The 17,033-nt window shown below is 49.4% G+C and overlaps 1 protein-coding gene across 4 annotated transcripts; it reads left to right on the forward strand.

The window, feature by feature from the left end:
* The first annotated feature begins 6,026 nt into the window (after positions 1 to 6,026).
* On the forward strand, positions 6,027 to 15,658 carry FTSJ1 (FtsJ RNA 2'-O-methyltransferase 1). 4 transcript variants are annotated; one of them, XM_049643776.1, is made up of 13 exons: positions 6,027 to 6,448; positions 8,104 to 8,262; positions 8,517 to 8,586; positions 8,691 to 8,781; positions 9,113 to 9,191; positions 10,795 to 10,847; positions 10,933 to 10,986; positions 11,073 to 11,175; positions 11,279 to 11,362; positions 12,051 to 12,154; positions 12,241 to 12,438; positions 12,647 to 12,688; positions 15,076 to 15,658. In XM_049643776.1, the coding sequence occupies exons 2-12, from the start codon at positions 8,142 to 8,144 to the stop codon at positions 12,677 to 12,679; spliced, it is 990 nt and encodes a 329-aa protein (XP_049499733.1). In that variant the 5' UTR covers positions 6,027 to 6,448; positions 8,104 to 8,141; the 3' UTR covers positions 12,680 to 12,688; positions 15,076 to 15,658. The 4 variants fall into 4 exon arrangements, with proteins under 4 accessions (XP_049499733.1, XP_049499732.1, XP_049499735.1 ...); XM_049643775.1 differs by having other exon boundaries at positions 6,027 to 6,296; XM_049643778.1 differs by having other exon boundaries at positions 6,027 to 6,296; positions 12,057 to 12,154.
* Positions 15,659 to 17,033: the final 1,375 nt, after the last annotated feature.

The raw sequence follows: 17,033 nt of genomic DNA on the forward strand, positions 1-17,033 counted from the left end.
TGGGGGAGGAGGGCGCCCTCCTTCACCTGCACCCACGTGGAGAGAGACAGAGGTGTGTGGGGGCCTTGGGTAGGGGGAGGTGGACAGAAAGATTGAGGGGGTAGATCCACACTTAGAAGGACACGCAGGCAGAGGCAACTGACTCAGGGATCAGACACACAGAGGATGCAGAGAGGAGAGACAGACATCGTAAGGGAAACGATCACAAATAGAGAAAGGCGGGCAGGTGACACAACACAAGGACAGACAACAGAGAGGGCAGAAAGACAGCCATGTTGAGTGGTCGATAGGCAGAGGGGCAGCCATGGGGAGAAAGAGAGGTGCAGACAGACTCAGAAGCAGACGGGGGGAGGGGAGGCCTCCTCAGAAGCATCTGGAGGAAGGCGACAGGCAGTCAGGCCCAGTAATAAACAGGAGATGCAACTGGCAGACAGACAGGTGGACACAGCCAGACACATCCCCAGAGGCTGGGAACAGACACACCAGCAGAGAGAGACAAGGGGAAAGAGGGAGTGGTTGAGGTAGGGAGACACCTAGAGGGACAGATGACGACAGGCAGAGGGAGAGTCAGATTCAGGCAGAGGGACAGACAGGGTAGATGGACAGACCTGGGAGCGGCAGTGCGACAGGTGCAGGAAGACACAGCCAGGCCACTATGGGCTGACCTCAGAGAGAGAGCCTAGCTTAGGCAAAAAAAAGTGCTGGACCCCAGCCCAGGCATTGGGTGGGGATTGTCCACACCCTAACTGAGGAGCCCCACTGTCTGTCTGTCTGCCTTCTATGTGGGTCTGTCTGTTCACTCTCATCCAAGCATGTGACAGGCATGTCTGTCCCAGGCAAGGCATGTGTCTCCTGCACAGAGTCAGGCGGATCGGACTTGGGGTCCGGGCCCAACTCCACTGGGCTGCTTGAGGCCCTGGTGGACAAGAGGCCTCTGTCTGGGCCTCTTCACCCTCCTGCCCATCCCCCACAGGGAGCACAGAATTCCCGGAAAGGCCAGGGGCTGGCTGGGGCTTCAAAGCTAGCCTAGATGCCCCCACCCTACCCGCAGTCGGAGGAGGGTGAGGGATGGGGCGGTTACTTCCCCCACAGCAGGAGAAAACACTCAGGGGTCACAACCCCACCCAGGGGCTCAGAGGTAGAGGCCGCCTCACCCATCACCCACAGAAGTACAAACTTGCACGCAGACTCACAGCCACACACAGAGAATATGGGCTGACATAAGAGCACTCACAGACTGCGCATCGAGAGCCCAGGCCGTAGTACAGTCACACACTCAACAGCCATATCAAAAGACTCACTATTCCAGGTGTCATCACCCCCAGCCTCAGCGTCGGGTCCAGAGAACACAGACTGACACGCTATGGGCTCGTGCTGATTTACAGCCCCTCTAGACTCATGGACATCATCACCCAGGGACTCAACAGCCATACCCTAGGGAGCTGACAGGCAAATCGCGCACAGACTCACAGCTGCACACAGAGTACACAAATATGATTTCCTACAGCCGACAACATCATGCGTGGGCCCAGTGTCTCACAAATCAAATCAGAAGAAACACATATAGGGGTGCACAAACAGGGAAAGCAGGGAGGCAGAGAGTACACTTACTGTCATTACAAAGGGGGAAATCCAGAAAATACATCTCAAACTGCATGAAGAGGAAACAAAGGAACCAGAGAGTACACAAACAGCAGCACCAAAAGAAACACCCAGAGGGCACACACACCTACACTAGCTCACCACAGACAGACACAAACAGGGTGGCAGAGAAGAAAGGCACACAGACACAGGAGACACACGCCTACGGGCAAGACAAACACACTCAGCGCCCATCAGCATTACGAAGGAGACACGTAAACACCCAAGGAACATACACACGACCCCATAGAGACGAACTGCGTAAACAGACCACCGTTGCCATAGTGACACACCCAGTTGCCATAAAGGGAACACAGGAGTTGGACAGGCAGCCATAGTCACAAGATACACCCAGGCAAGTTGCATAGGAAGACACAAGTGGAGCTCACATACGTGTGTTTGTGGCTGAGAACATGTACAGGCAGATGAGATACATTGAGGGTATTCAAATACACACCCACACACCCACACAGATACACACCACAGAGTCTCCCCTTGTCTATCCCAGCCTACTCTGATGTCTCTCTCCTCTCATGGTCCTCCTCCCCCTAGAGCCATTACACATCTGTGCTAGAGGCTGGCCAGGGAAAGAGACACCTGTTGGCAGAGGCCTTGGCCTACATGGCTATGGTATGTGTGGCGGGTGGGGTTGTGGGGGGGGGGGTGGAGGCTAGGCAGATGTCTAGATTTCAAGAGAAGTCTGAAGCGTCCTGCCCAAAAAAACTAGTGTACCTTGGACAACAAACAGATGCCCCCCATCCACCACCTCCCAGCCCCAATGTCCTGCCCTGATCATTCCCTGGCCCTCCAACATTGCCCAGTGCAGGACCACCAGGCACACAGCAGGTGCTCAATAAATGCCACTTATCAAGCGCCATATTATCATCATTCTTATTTTTATTTCTTCCAAGCGAACTCTTCTCTGGGAGGGACGAACCTGCACCCAGCTCCGCACCCTATAGTTTAGCTAAGTTTCAGGGCACTGAAAATGGCAAATGTTCAACATATGCTGGTAGGAGGGAAAACAAAGGGAAAGGGAAATCTGGCTGCGGAGGGAGGGCAGCTTGCTTTAGAAGGAACAGATGTCTTTAAGCTTGACCGAGGCCTTGAGACTGTGCCAGGGATAAGAATGCTTTGTTAATTCACCGAAGTAAGGTCCTTTCTCGGGGTCATTTAAGGCTTTTGTTGGTTCAGTAAAGCAGACCCTTGTGTGACGTTTTGGATTCCTATCGAGTCTATTAAAAGTCGGCTTGGGTTCCTGTCGGTTCTTATAAGCAGATCCCTGCTTTTCATTAAAACAGGTCACTGCTCAGCAGCCTTCAGGGGAGGGAGCCACAGAGCAAAGCAGTTAACGGCAAGAGCTTTCCCCGCTCTGCCACTTACTAGCTGTGTGGCCTGGAGCATGTTCTGAAACCTCTCTGTCTCAGCTTCCCCCTGCGGCATAGTAACACCTAACTCTTAGGACCCCTGGGGAAACCCGAGTGAATTAACACAGGTAAAGCTCTGAGAACAATGCCTGACACACAGTAATTGCTCAATAACATATTTGTGAAAGGAATTAATGAATTCTTCTCCGCCTGTGAATGCAACCCCCTACTGGGCTGCATTTAGGATTCTAATCTCCCCTTTCAGGCAGGCTCCCCACTGAGAGACTCTTCCGTCCCTCAAAGCAGCCCCGGGGCAGCAAGGCTTTTTTGAGTCTGTGTCTAGTCCCCTGCACCTGGACCACCCCCGTCTTTCCCTCCCCCGGTTAGATGCCCTCCGGTACAGAACTGGCCTGGCAGCTCCCAGCTCCTTGACCTCTTCAGGAGGCTGAGGGGAGGACACCTTTACACTCAGTGGGGTGCCGGGTGGGAGCTGCAGGCCGACACCCTACTTCGGGAAAAGCCTGGGGAGTTCAGAGCCTGGATCCTGTCCCCCAATTCCCCCGGGCCCTGCTGGAGGAAGCAAGTTTCTTTGCAAAAAATTAAACATCCTCTTTGTGAGAGTCAAGAAAACAGGACGTGGGAAGCATCCCACAGGGTGAACATGGGCCCCCAATGCCTGGCACCCCCTCCTCTCTGTGGAGCAGAGGCCAGGTGGCTTGAACCCTTGCTTTCTCACACTTGCTCACCTCTGCAGGGGAGCCGTTGTTCCCACCGCCCCCACAAGGCCCTGGAGCGCTGCCACCAGCTCTTGCTTCCTCCCTGGCTCTCGGGAATCCTCCAGGAAGTGCTTTCTCCGTGTCTCTGCTTGTCTGTCCACAACTCCCAGGGCCTGGCATAAATGCAGAGCGCACCACTGAGGAAAGAATAAAGGACCAAAGCAACAAAAGCGTGGATTCAACAAACATCTACTGCATGCCACCTGTATGCCAGGCCCTGTTCCAGGGTCGGGAGGCAGCGGTGAAAGGGACAGAACAAAATTCCCACCTAGTGAAGCTCATATTTCTAAGGAATGATGAATCAATCGTTCAGTCCTTTGAATACTCACCAAGCTTGTTCTCACTTCAGGGTCTTTGCATTCGGTGTTGCCTGTGCCTGGAATGCTCTTCCTCCAAGTATTCCTAGGGTGCGTTTCCCTTTAGGTCTCAGCTCAAATGCCACCTCCTCAGAGAAGCCCTCCCTGACTATGCTGTCTAAAAGAAAAATTCGGGGCACCTGGGTGGCTCCGTCGGTTAAGCGTCCGACTGTTGGTTTCGGCTCAGGTCATGATCTCACAGTTCGTGAGTCTGAGCCCTCCATGGGGCTCTGTGCTGACAGTGCGGAGCCTGCTTGGGATTCTCTGTCTACCCCTCCCTCCGTCCCTCCCCTGCTTGCTGTCCATCTCCCTCTCAAAATAAATAAATAAACTTTAGAAAATAAATAAAATAAAAGAGCAACTCAAATCCTCTGCTACTCTCCATCGCTTTCACCCTACTTTATTATTCATCATGGATTTTATCACCACCTGACAAACATTATATATTTACATACACAATAGTATGTTTAATTTAGTACAGTTATTTTACTAAGTAAATGTATATAGATACCAGCATATTTATATATATCAGCATACACATTTACATATTATATGCATAAGATATGTGTATTATATGTACATGATACAAAATGCATAAATAGGTTATATATTTTCTTATATTTACATGTAACAGTATATTTATATTTATTATATTTCTTACTAACATATAACCTATATACTAGTGGATGTTATACGTCACTATATTTCTATATAATCACATACATATCAAGCAGCACATATGTTTATATACCTAATGTAATCTATATTCTCGCTATATATCTACAACCTGGGGATAATTACAGTAACTTCTTCATATGGTTGTTATAAGGATTAAAATGAGTTCAAGGAAAGAATTCAGCAGTGCACTGGAGCCAAGCACAGGTTTGCAGACTGCTTGTTCCATTTTCAGGAATCCTGTCAACCCGTTGGTAAAGAGCTATTGTTTAAAATGAAATAATATAAACTTACAATTAAATAAATTAGTTTTTTTAAAAGGTGATATTCAAAACTCGTCACTTCCTGATTATTTTACTACATTTCATTCTTTATGCTCTTGAGGAAATTTACCCCTATTTGAACTGTATGGTAGAAATATTACATAATGGTGCACTACCGCCATCTCTTCCGAACTCTGTGTTCCGTGACTACACTTTGGTAATTTAAAATCTGACAAGACGATACTATGGAAACCATGTAAACCTGGCAAATGTGAGAAATCAGGGCTTCCCCCCCCTTTCCCCCCGCCCAGAGAATCGCTTGTTAGCCATTTACCAGCACATCACTGAGAGCACTTTAGGTGCTTTGGCACATTGTAAACGCTATAATGAATGTTTCCATTATTCTATTTGCTTGTGCACTGGGTCGCATGATCTTTTTTTGTGGGTTGAAGTTCAAAACGTTTGAAGAACACAGAATTACAAAAGGACAGACGCTGTGCTAAAGTACACGCATTTAATCCTCCCAATAACTCTGTGAAGCCTATATTAGTGATCCCCATTTTACAGAGGGAGAAACTGAAGTTCTGAAAGGGTACAACTGAAGCAGCGCTATGAATTGGCTGACGTGGATTCGAATTTTGGCGCACAGCGGCTTCAGCGATTTCGCGCACTAAATTAACGCACTTTGCTCACTCTCACGTTTGCGACCCTAGCAGTAACTTCACCTCGCGCCACGCCTAAAAGGAATGGGTGCCGTCGTGCTCGTTGCATCTTGGGAAATGTAGTCCCCAGTGAACCCGATGGTCCAAAAACACGAGGGGCGGGGAGTAAAGCGATCTTAGCCTTGGAACACGAGAAGGGTCCGTTCTTGAGCCTCGCGACATTTCGGCGTCCCGGTGCGCGATTTCAGCGGCTTGGGTCTTGCCCGTTGCATGCTGGGAACGGCAGTCCGCGAGACCGGCTACGTCGACACAAGATGACGGGGCTCACGTCGTACGTTCAGGTTGGCCCCGCGTCGCGCCGGAGCCTTCGCGTTCCGCGATGACAGGCCCCCCACGCTGTGGGGGCCCTTAGGCATGCGCGACAGGCATTCGGGTTGACTGAGAACACAAATTGAATCAGCCTTGCGACTTCTGGCCGGTGTGCGCTCTCGCCGAGGCTCGGGCTGCTCACGGACCGGTCTCCTTCGTCCCCCTTCTCCCCACTCCGAAAGCTAAGGTAGGCCCTGGGGTGCGGAGGATGGGGGTCCAGGCCGAGACGGTTGAGGCACACCTGCTCTGTCCCGCCGACGAGGGAAGGAGAGAAGTTCGCCTTCCGTGCTGCAGCCGAGTAGTCTGGGCGCCTGGTGCCGGGTGGGCTCCAGACCCAAGGTTTGTCTTTAGAAGGGAACCGCTGTGCGGGGTGGACGGAGGGGTGAGGGTGGGGGCTCAGGGGTCCAGATATCGGCGGAGCCTCCTTGAGTGGCGTCCGGTGGTCCCAATGGGGACATGGACATTGAGGTAATGATGCGAGATCCGGAGTGTGGCCAGAGGACTGTTTAACGGAGGGGGCGGGTAGGTCGCATGAGAGTAATGAAGGTCTGATGGGCGTGTTACCGGGGAATCAGTGGGGGGCTAATAGGAGTGTTTTAGTCAACATGCTCACGGGGGCAGGGGTGTGTTCATTGATTAACGAAGGGATGGTAGAATGGACAACTAGAAAGAAATTGGATAATTGGAGGTAGATGGGGTGTGATCTGTGATCCCTGAGGGATTGCTGGACGTGTGGTATTAAACAGGTTCATGAAGAGCGGCAGGCGATAGTAATCAAAAGGATAATGGTGAAGCAGTGGAGGGATAATAGAGGCCAGTGGGAGTTATGATCAAGGAACTAATGGGGTCAGTGATCAAAGAAAAGTGAATGAGAGGTTGAAGGTGGGTTGTAGTCACGGGCTTTAGGTAACCACGGCATGATAATTGTGGAATTAATGGGAACAGAGTGAGCAAAGGGAGGGTAATAGTAAGCTGCTGGGTGTGGTCATCAAGTGATGATTGATTGGGCGCTTGGGTGGCTCAGTTGGTTAAGCATCTGACTCTTAGTTTTGGCTCACATGATCTCACAGTTCATGGGTTCGGGCCCCACGACAGGTTCTTCACTGACAGCGGGGAGCCTGCTTGTGAATCTCTGTCTCCCTCCCTCTCTGACCCTCCCTGGCTTGTGCGCTCGCTCGCTCTCAAAAAAAGAAATAAAAATTTAAAACTTAAAAAAGTGATTATTTGAGGGGGCAAGGTGGGCATTGAGGGAGAATGGGGAACTGATGGATGGTCATCAGGGATTAACGTGGTAATGAAGGGATTACAGGTGACTAATGGTGTGATGTATGAGGGATCAATTGGAGGGCTGAGTTAATGGGAGCTGATAAATCATAGTCACCGAGAGCTTAATGGGGAGTTAATAGGCCATGATCCTCTATGTATTAATGGAGGTTGATAAAGATGTAGTAATAAAGGAGTTACTGGGGACCTAATCATTTTGGGATTAATGGGGAATGGTGTGGAGAGAGATTAAGGGGGTGAGGAGTACAAGGAGGTAGTATTAGGATAACGAGGGCGAAAGCAAGGGATTGACAGCGGGATGATAGGGCTGTGTGAATCTAGGGGCCATGAAGACAGCTGGGGAGATGGTCAGTGAGATGTTAATGGTGGATGGAGAAGGGTTCAAAATGAGAGTTGTGGGGCTAAGTGTGTGCAGCATGGGTGGCAGCAGTGGGAGGTCAACAGGGTCAGTAATGGGTCATCTAGAAGTGTTGGGTTTGGGGGATCTGTGAGGTGAGTGGGGGGATCTTTGAGGGAGGAGTAGAGCCTTAGAATTCAGTGATGGGGTCCCTCGGGCCTTGTGAGGTCAGTGGGGTCAGTGACTGGGCTCCACTTTTCCCATCTGCTGAGTGATTTGTCATGGGGCTCATGGGGAGTTTGTGTGGTTCTCACTGCCCTGCAGAAATAGGTGGTAGCCCACTCACGCAGTTACTGATATAGGGTGGCATCAGCTTACTGTTGGCAGGTCCCTGGGCAAACAGCGTGTGAGATGGGACGGACATCAAAGGACAAGCGGGATGTCTACTACCGCCTGGCCAAGGAGAATGGCTGGCGTGCCCGCAGTGCCTTCAAGCTGCTACAACTTGATGAGGAATTCCAACTCTTCCAAGGTCCCCACCTGGCGGGCGAGTCACCGGGGGATGGGGTGGGCAAAGGGAATGGACAAGTGGGCCATGTCTGCAGAGCTTCCTGTGGTAGGTGGGCTGACGTGGAGAGTCTGTGGGACAGGGGACAGGTAGGAAGAGGGACAGGTGCTTGAAAGGAGTTGGGCATGGATAGAATGTGGGAGAGGGGTGAACTTTGCAGGGCTCGGGGTTGGGGAGGTGGGTGCAACTGACCACTACACCTTCCTGTGTGTGCTCAGGCGTGACACGGGCAGTTGACCTGTGTGCAGCCCCGGGCAGCTGGAGCCAGGTGCTGAGCCAGAAAATTGGGTGAGTGTGGAGTCCCAGATGGGGTGGCCGGGAGGGGAGGGTAGGCCAGGTCAGGGATGAGCCAGGAGTGAAAACTGGGTTGACATGGGCCATGCTGTCTGCAGGGGTCAGGGCTCCGGCCATGTGGTGGCTGTGGACCTTCAGGCGATGGCTCCATTACCAGGTGTGTTACAGATCCAAGGGGACATCACCCAGGTAAGAGCATGGCTGGGGGTGTTGGGGTATATCTGGGGCGAGAGCCCCTCCAACCTGGGGGCTATGGAGAGTGGAAAAGAAAGAGCAAGAGAGCATAACCTGAGAGAACCCAGAGAGAGCGTAACAGTGGAGAAACAAGATCCGGCAGCTCGTCATCGCAGAGACAGCCAGAAATGACAGTACTAGGTCCCGAGAGATGGAGCCCAGTCTTAGACCGGCAAAGCCTGAGGGTCTGGCTGACCCAGGGTTGCTGGCTAGGGCCGTGGGCAGGTGGGGTAAGAGGGCTGCGGACAGGGGGCCTGGGACCACTCATCCTCCCTCTCTTCCATAGCTGTCCACTGCCAAGGAGATCATCCAGCACTTTGAGGGCTGCCCCGCGGACCTAGTGGTGTGCGACGGGGCTCCCGATGGTAAACAGCAGGGGTTGGGAGGCCAGGCGGGGGCCCTGTGTGTGTCCTCCTCTGTGGCTCCCACCTCTGTTGGCTTCTTCACTATTTCAGCTACTCCCTGCCTCTCCCCTCTACTCTCAGCTGTTCCCTGCATCTAGTAATTTCTCCCTACCCCTGCTTCCTGGTCTCTGCCTCTCTCTCCACACCGTACCATTTTGGTTTTGTCTGTTATCTCCCCTTCCCTTTGCTCATCTCTCACCTGCAGTTGTCTATTTCTATTGTACTATGTGTTCATTCATTTTTTTTTCAATCAGCCATTCATTCAATGCACATTTATTGAGCGCCCGTTGTGTGTCGGGCACTGTTCTACACGTGGGAAAAATATTTGTGAATAAAATTCTACTAATCTGATCTCATAGACCTGATGTTCTAGTGGAAGCAGATGGAAAACAAACAAATGATAGCCATGTAGCATGTGAAGAGGTGAGTGGTACCATGAGGAAATCAATGAAAAGGAGGAGGAGACAGGAAGTGCCTGTTGGAATTTTAAGTAAAGTGGATGGGAAGGCCCCCCCACCCTGACTTTAACACAGAGACCTAAAGGAGGTGAGAGTATGTCAAGGGCATATCTGGAGAAAGAACAATCTGGGCAAGAGGACCAGTCAGTGCAGAGTCCCCAAGGTAGGAGCGTGTTGGGCATGTATGAGGAATAGCAAGGATATCAGTGTGGTTGGATCAGAGTGAGGGGAGAGTGGTAGGAGATGAGGTCAGAGAGGTGACGGAGGGCAAGATCCCGTGTGGGTCCTTGTGGGCCACAGTGAGGACTGTGGCTTTTTCACTGAGATGAGAGCTCGGAGGAAACCAGGAGAGGGTTGTGAGCAGAGGAGGGCCATGCCTGACTCAGGTTGTAACAGGATCCCTTTGGCTGCTGTGAACAGTGTGAGGGTCGAGGGTGCAAGGAGGAGGCCACAGCAGTAGTCCAGGGAAGCGATGACAGTGGTAGCGGTGGCGGAGACGGGAAGAGGGTTGATCCAGGAGATCTTTTGAAAGTACAGCCGACCAGACTTGCTAATATTTGAACGTGGATGTGAGGAGAGAATGGAAGGTGTATGGTACTAAGGCTTTTGGCTGGAACAGCTGGAAGGATTGGATGAGATGGGGAAGATGGTGTAAGGAGTGGAGTTTGAGCAGGCAGGTCAGGAGTCTGGTCTTGGACATGTTGAGTCTGATCTATAGTCAGGCGTTCAGGGGAGCAGTCTGGGTTGGAGGTAGAAGTGATGGTAATGGTACTCGTGTAGGAATGCCTGGCTGGCTCAGGCAGTAGGGCGTGCGACTCTTGATCTCGGGGTTGTAAGTTCGAACCCCATGTTGGATGTGGAGATTACTTTAAAAAATAAAATCTTTGAAAACAAATTAATGATACTTATGTGTAAGGTTGTTTTGAAAATTAAAATGAGTAAGGGTTGGGAGGTCAAAATAAGCCTCCAATTGGCAGATATTACTTTGCAAGCAGAACCTTAGCAGTGAAAGAGCCTGGGATATGCTTTTAGCATTCTGACTTCTCTGGGACAGGAAGATGGCCAGAACTGGATGGCTCCCCCTAACACTGTTCCTCTTGCCGCAGTAACTGGCCTCCACGATGTTGATGAGTATATGCAGGCCCAGCTCCTCCTAGCTGTGAGTAACCTTGGCTGCCCCTGCCTCAGTTTGGACCCCTCATGCCCGTCTCCACCTCAGCCTTAGCCATTTGTCCCACCCACAGGCTCTGAACATTGCTACACACGTCTTGAAGCCAGGGGGCTGCTTTGTAGCCAAGGTAAGTCTCAGAGAACCTGGTGAGGGGTCAAGAGAGGTCCTCGAGGGCTGCCCTCGTGCCTTCATCTCTGCCTCCTCCCCCTACAGATCTTCCGAGGCCGGGATGTGACCCTGATCTACAGCCAGCTGCGTGTCTTCTTCTCCAGTGTGCTGTGTGCCAAGCCCAGGAGCAGCCGCAACTCCAGCATAGGTCAGTGGGGTGGAAAGGCCGGGCAGGTGGATTCGCATCTTGGGGACACATCCTGTGCAGGGCAGAGGCAGCAGTCTCCCCTCACTCCACCTTCCACCCACAGAGGCCTTCGCTGTCTGTCAGGGTTATGACCCCCCTGCGGGCTTCCTTCCGGACCTGACAAAGCCCCTGCTGGACCACTCATACGGTGAGAGCCAGAGCCCTGGGCCTCTCCCGGGGGAGACTTCTGCCCCCTTATGGAATTTCTATCTCAGGAGGGCCCTCAGCCCCACCCCTTGGTGGAAACTTACCCTTTGTTGAAATTCTGTCCCAAGATGATCCTTAGCCCCACTGTGTGGTAGAAATTCCACCCCTGTATGGATGTTTTGTCCTAGGAGGACCTTCATCCTGGTCCTCTAAGGGTTACTCTCAGGTCTGGTGAACATTCTGTCCTGAGTCCTGCCCCAGTGGAGATTCCTCCTACCTCAGATTCTAGCCTAGGAAGACTCGGTCATGCCCACAGGTGGATACTGCACCCCTGCATAAGAATTTTGCCCCGAGAGAGTCTTTAGCCGGTCCACAGTGGGAAAAGGCACAGAGTCTGCTCTTAACTTAAGCACACTTGAGTGAGACAGAGTTCAGGCAGCGTATGGTAGAATGGCAGGTGGATATAAGTGCAGTGTGAGGAAAGCAGGGGAAGGTGATATTTTAGAACAGGTGATCATGGAGGGCTTTCCTAAGGAGGTAATCTGAACCAAATGAAGTATTCCTGGTGAAGGAGTGTGAGAGTAGCTGGTAGATACGTGGGGAAGACTCCGTACCCTTGCTGCAGCCCAAGTCCTAACTGGTCCCAGGCATCCCAGCCCTGTCCTGTCTTATTTCTCCCTGCTTGTCAGATCCAGACTTCAACCAATTAGATGGACCCACTCGCATCATTGTGCCATTTGTGACCTGTGGGGACCTGAGCTCCTATGATTCAGACCGCAGTTACCCACTGGACGTGAGTGCCTGACCAACAGTAGGTGGATGGGGGCTCTGTCCTAGGTTCCCAGGTCCTCACTGTCCCCCCACCATGTGTCCCTGCAGCTGGAGGACGGCTCAGAGTACAAGTACACTCCACCCACGCAGCCCCCCATCTCACCACCGTACCAGGAGGCCTGCACGTTGAAGAAGAAAGGGCGGCTGGCCAAGGAGATCCGCCCCCAGGACTGCCCCATCAGCACTGTAGACTCGATGCCCCAGCCCCTGGCTGCTCCACAGCGCCACACCCTGCTGCCCTCTGAGGTCTGGAAACACGTGTCCCTGAGCCCAGTGACACACCCCCCCCCCCAGCTTTACCTGCACCTTGTTCTACGCCCAGATCACATGGTTTCTGGGGCCAAAACACTCCTCCCTGCCTCCTAAGAGCTATAAAAATCAGTGGGTAAGACCAAGTCTACTGAATGGAAAAGCTTAGGCAAGTATCTGAGTCCTTTTTCTTTTTCTTGGGTAGGTGGAAGACAATGGAATGAATTGTTCGCCTTAATACATTCAGGTAAATTTGCCTTTTTATCTAAGAGTTTGAGTAAAGGGCACCTTCAAGAAAAAGCTCAGTAAAATTTCACCTTTGAAATTTTTACTTCGATTGGTAAGATTTCAGTCAGCCAGCCTTTACAAAGTACCTGATGCTGTGTGCCAGGAACTGCTTTAAGCATTTTACATATTGAGGCATTGAGTAAACATTTATTAAGCACATGCTGTTTGCTGGGCATTGTTCCAGGTTGGGAGATAAAGCAGGGAACAAAACAGGCAAAACTCCTGGCCCTCGTGGATCTTCTAGATTGGGAAAGAGGTAATAAAAACAGCTTATGAGTGCAGGAGTTTCTACACATGCATACACATGGACACACCCACTACATACACACATATATACATACATACACATTTATAGCTCACATTTCCCTGTAGCTTGAATTGTAACATTGTATATATACACAGGTGTATTATACACACACACACACACACACACACACATATATGAAGGTAATATGGGATATAAAATTTTTTTTAAGTTTTTTTATTTTGAGAGAGCATGAGCAGGGGAGAGGCAGAGAGAGGGGGAGAGAGAATCCCAAGCAGGCTCCACACTGTCAGCACAGAGCCCAACACGGGGTTTGAATGAGTCAGATGCTTATCCAACTGAGCCACCCAGGCACCCCTGAATATGTTTTTAAATAAAGTAGGGTAAAGAGAATCAGGAATTCTAGGAGTGCCAGTTTGCAGCTTTTAAAAGGGTTGCCACGGAAGGGCTCGCTGAGGTAATGTCTGAACAAAGACCTGAAGGAAGGTGAGGCAGGGGATCTGTGTGTTTATCTAGGGGAAGAGCGTTCCACGGAGAGGGAATAGCACATCCAAAGACCCTGAGGTGGAACCATGCCTGGTGTGTGAGGCAGCAGTGAGGGGCCAGTTTGCCTGTAGCAGAGTGGGCTAAACCTGTCTGTGCTGGAGGACTTCTCATCCTCGGGAAGTCATGTTAGAGGAAGTCCCTTTCTGACACTGGCATAGCAGGTTTTTAGACCAAGTCTTCTGTTAAAAAAAAGAAATGAGAGGTGCCTGGGTGGCTCAGTCACTTAAGCGTCCAACTCTTGATTTCAGCTCAGGTCATGATCTCATGGTGCATGAGCTCGAGCCCCACCTCAGGCTCCGCACTAATGGGCTCTAATTTAATGACACAGAGCCTGCTTGGGATATTCTCTCTCTCTCTCTCTCTCTCTCTCTCTCTCTCTCTCTCTCAAAAATAAATAAATGAAATTTAGAATCCTTTTTTAAAAAAAAGAAGCAAAAAGGATACCTTTTTAAAAATGAAACAGTGAATCACAGTGGGAAAACATTATTTACCATCCCTATATATAATATCCTCTATATTAAAAAGCTCCTATAGGGGCACCTGGGTGGCTCGGTGGCTTAAGCGTCTGACTTCAGCTTAGGTCATGATCTCACAGTTCACAAGTATAAGCCCCACATGGGGCTCTGTGCTGACAGCTCAGAGCCTGGAGCCTTCTTCGGATTCTGTGTCTCCCTCTCTCTCTGTCTCTCCCCCACTCACTCTCATAAAATTTCTCTGTCTCTCTTTCTCTCTCTCTCAAAAATAAAATATTTAAAAAAATTTTTTTGAAGAAAATAGAATAGCTAACAAGCACATCAAAAGCTGTCTCTCAGGGAAATGCAAGCTAAAACTAAGATGATTGGCAATACTAAGTGTCTGGAAGAACATGCAACAATGGAAACCCTCATATATACCAGTGGCAGCATAAAATGGTATGGCCACCATGGGAAATTGTTAGCCATTGTCTAAAGCTACATGTGTGCTAGTTCCACTCCTGAGAAATAAGTACTGGAATTCCTAGCGGGCACTATTTGTACCCCCAGACTAGATAGAGCCCAAACATCCATTGACTATAGAATGGATCATTAAATCATAGTATATTCAGGAGCCCCTGGGTGGCTCAGTCAGTTAAGCAGCTGACTTCAGCTCGGGTCATGATCTTGCGGCTCGTGAGTTGGAGCCCCACATCAGGCTCTGTGCTGACAGCTTGGAGACTGGAGCCTGCTTCGGATTCTGGGTCTCCCTCCCTCTCTGCCCCTCCCCCACTCACACTCTGTCTCTCTCTTTCAAAAATAAATAAACATTAAAAAAATAAATCATGGTATATTCACAGCAGAGAACTACACAGCAATGAAAATGAACATTCTACAGCTATAAAAAAATAACACCATGTCACTCATTAAACTGAACGTATATAAAACATTTGTGTATTTGTTAAGGTTCACAATAGAAATGGGGGAAAAGTCACAAAACTGTTAGTACCTGCACGAACGATCATTACAGCAGAAGAAAGTGGGAAATGTACTTTTTAAAACTTTCTTTCTCCTTGGTTTTAGTTAGCTGGCAGTCTGATATAACTCGGAAGCTGTTTGCTGTCAGGAAAATGAGAACTGGCATTGATGAACTTGTTTTCAAAAATCTCATCATCGGGTCCTGAGCATCCGAGTGGGAACCTGCAACAACCACCATGAACACAGCAAGGAAAGAAACATCACGGAACGCCTGTCTGTGCTGCAGAGGGGATTCTTGAGCCAGGTCTTGCCTCCTCTCTCAGTCTTTCCAGGGGCATCCTGGTTACGTCCAGAATTCACCCCCAAAACAGGGATTCTTAACCCAGATAGAAATCAGGGGTATCTGTGAACATAACGGTGGAAAATATTACATCTTTATTTTCACTAATACTGAACTGAAATTTCACTAATATAACTGAAATGTAGCTTTACCCCCAAATACAAATGCTGGCAACAATTCACAATACTAAAAGCAGTGCCTGTACCTTCCCACCAATACAAATCAGTTCCTTTTTAATGTTGAGGTTTTTGCAGGCATCTTGAAATCCTGTTCACGTTTATCACTACTTTGAATTATAGAAGATCTTATAATTTGATGTTCTAATAAAAAAGTCAATATATTACTGTATCCCAGTATTGTTTCATTTGAATATATATAGTAATATTTTCCCATTGAGGTATAGTTGACAATAACATTATATAAATTTAAAGTATACAACTGAATTTGATACATACCTAACAGTAAGTTAACATGCATCACCTCATGGTTACAAATTATTTTCTTGTGATAGGAGCTTTTAAGATCTACTCTCTTAGTGGCCAAAATGAACAAATCAGGAGACTATAGATGCTGGAGAGGATGTGGAGAAACGGGAACCCTCTTGCACTGTTGGTGGGAATGCAAATTGGTGCAGCCGCTCTGGAAAGCAGTGTGGAGGTTCCTCAGAAAATTAAAAATAGACCTACCCTATGACCCAGCAATAGCACTGCTAGGAGTTTACCCAAGGGATACAGGAGTACTGATGCATAGGGGCACTTGTACCCCAATGTTTATAGCAGCACTCTCAACAATGGCCAAATGATGGAAAGAGCCTAAATGTCCATCAACTGATGAGTGGATAAAGAAATTGTGGTTTAGGGGCGCCTGGGTGGCGCAGTCGGTTAAGCGTCCGACTTCAGCCAGGTCACGATCTCGCGGTCCGTGGGTTCGAGCCCCGCGTCAGGCTCTGGGCTGATGGCTCGGAGCCTGGAGCCTGTTTCCGATTCTGTGTCTCCCTCTCTCTCTGCCCCTCCCCCGTTCATGCTCTGTCTCTCTCTGTCCCAAAAATAAATAAAAAACGTTGAAAAAAAAAAAAAAAAGAAATTGTGGTTTATATACACAATGGAATACTACGTGGCAATGAGAAAGAAGGAAATATGGCCCTTTGTAGCAACGTGGATGGAACTGGAGAGTGTGATGCTAAGTGAAATAAGCCATACAGAGAAAGACAGATACCATATGTTTTCACTCTTATGTGGATCCTGAGAAACTTAACAGAAACCCATGGGGGAGGGGAAGGAAAAAAAAAAAAAGAGGTTAGAGTGGGAGAAAGCCAAAGCATAAGAGACTCTTAAAAACTGAGAACAAACTGAGGGTAGATGGGGGGTGGGAGGGAGGGGAGGGTGGGTGATGGGTATTGAGGAGGGCACCTTTTGGGATGAGCACTGGGTGTTGTATGGAAACCAATTTGACAATAAATTTCATATATTGAAAAAATAAAAGATCTACTCTCTTAGAACCTTTCACATATACAATATTGATAATTCTAGTCACTATGAAGTACATTATATCCCTGAACTTATATGTATAACTCCAAGTTTGTACCTTTTTTGACTACCTTCACCCATTTTGCCCCCTGTCCCTGGTGACCACTGATTTGTTGTATGTTTCCTTGAGTTTGGTTTTTTTAGATTCCACATGTAAGTGAGATCTTCACTTCCCAGTATTTGTCTTTCTCTGACTT

Source organism: Panthera uncia, chromosome X (genome assembly GCF_023721935.1).
Source record: "Panthera uncia isolate 11264 chromosome X, Puncia_PCG_1.0, whole genome shotgun sequence".
Classification (NCBI taxonomy): Eukaryota; Metazoa; Chordata; class Mammalia; order Carnivora; family Felidae; genus Panthera; species Panthera uncia.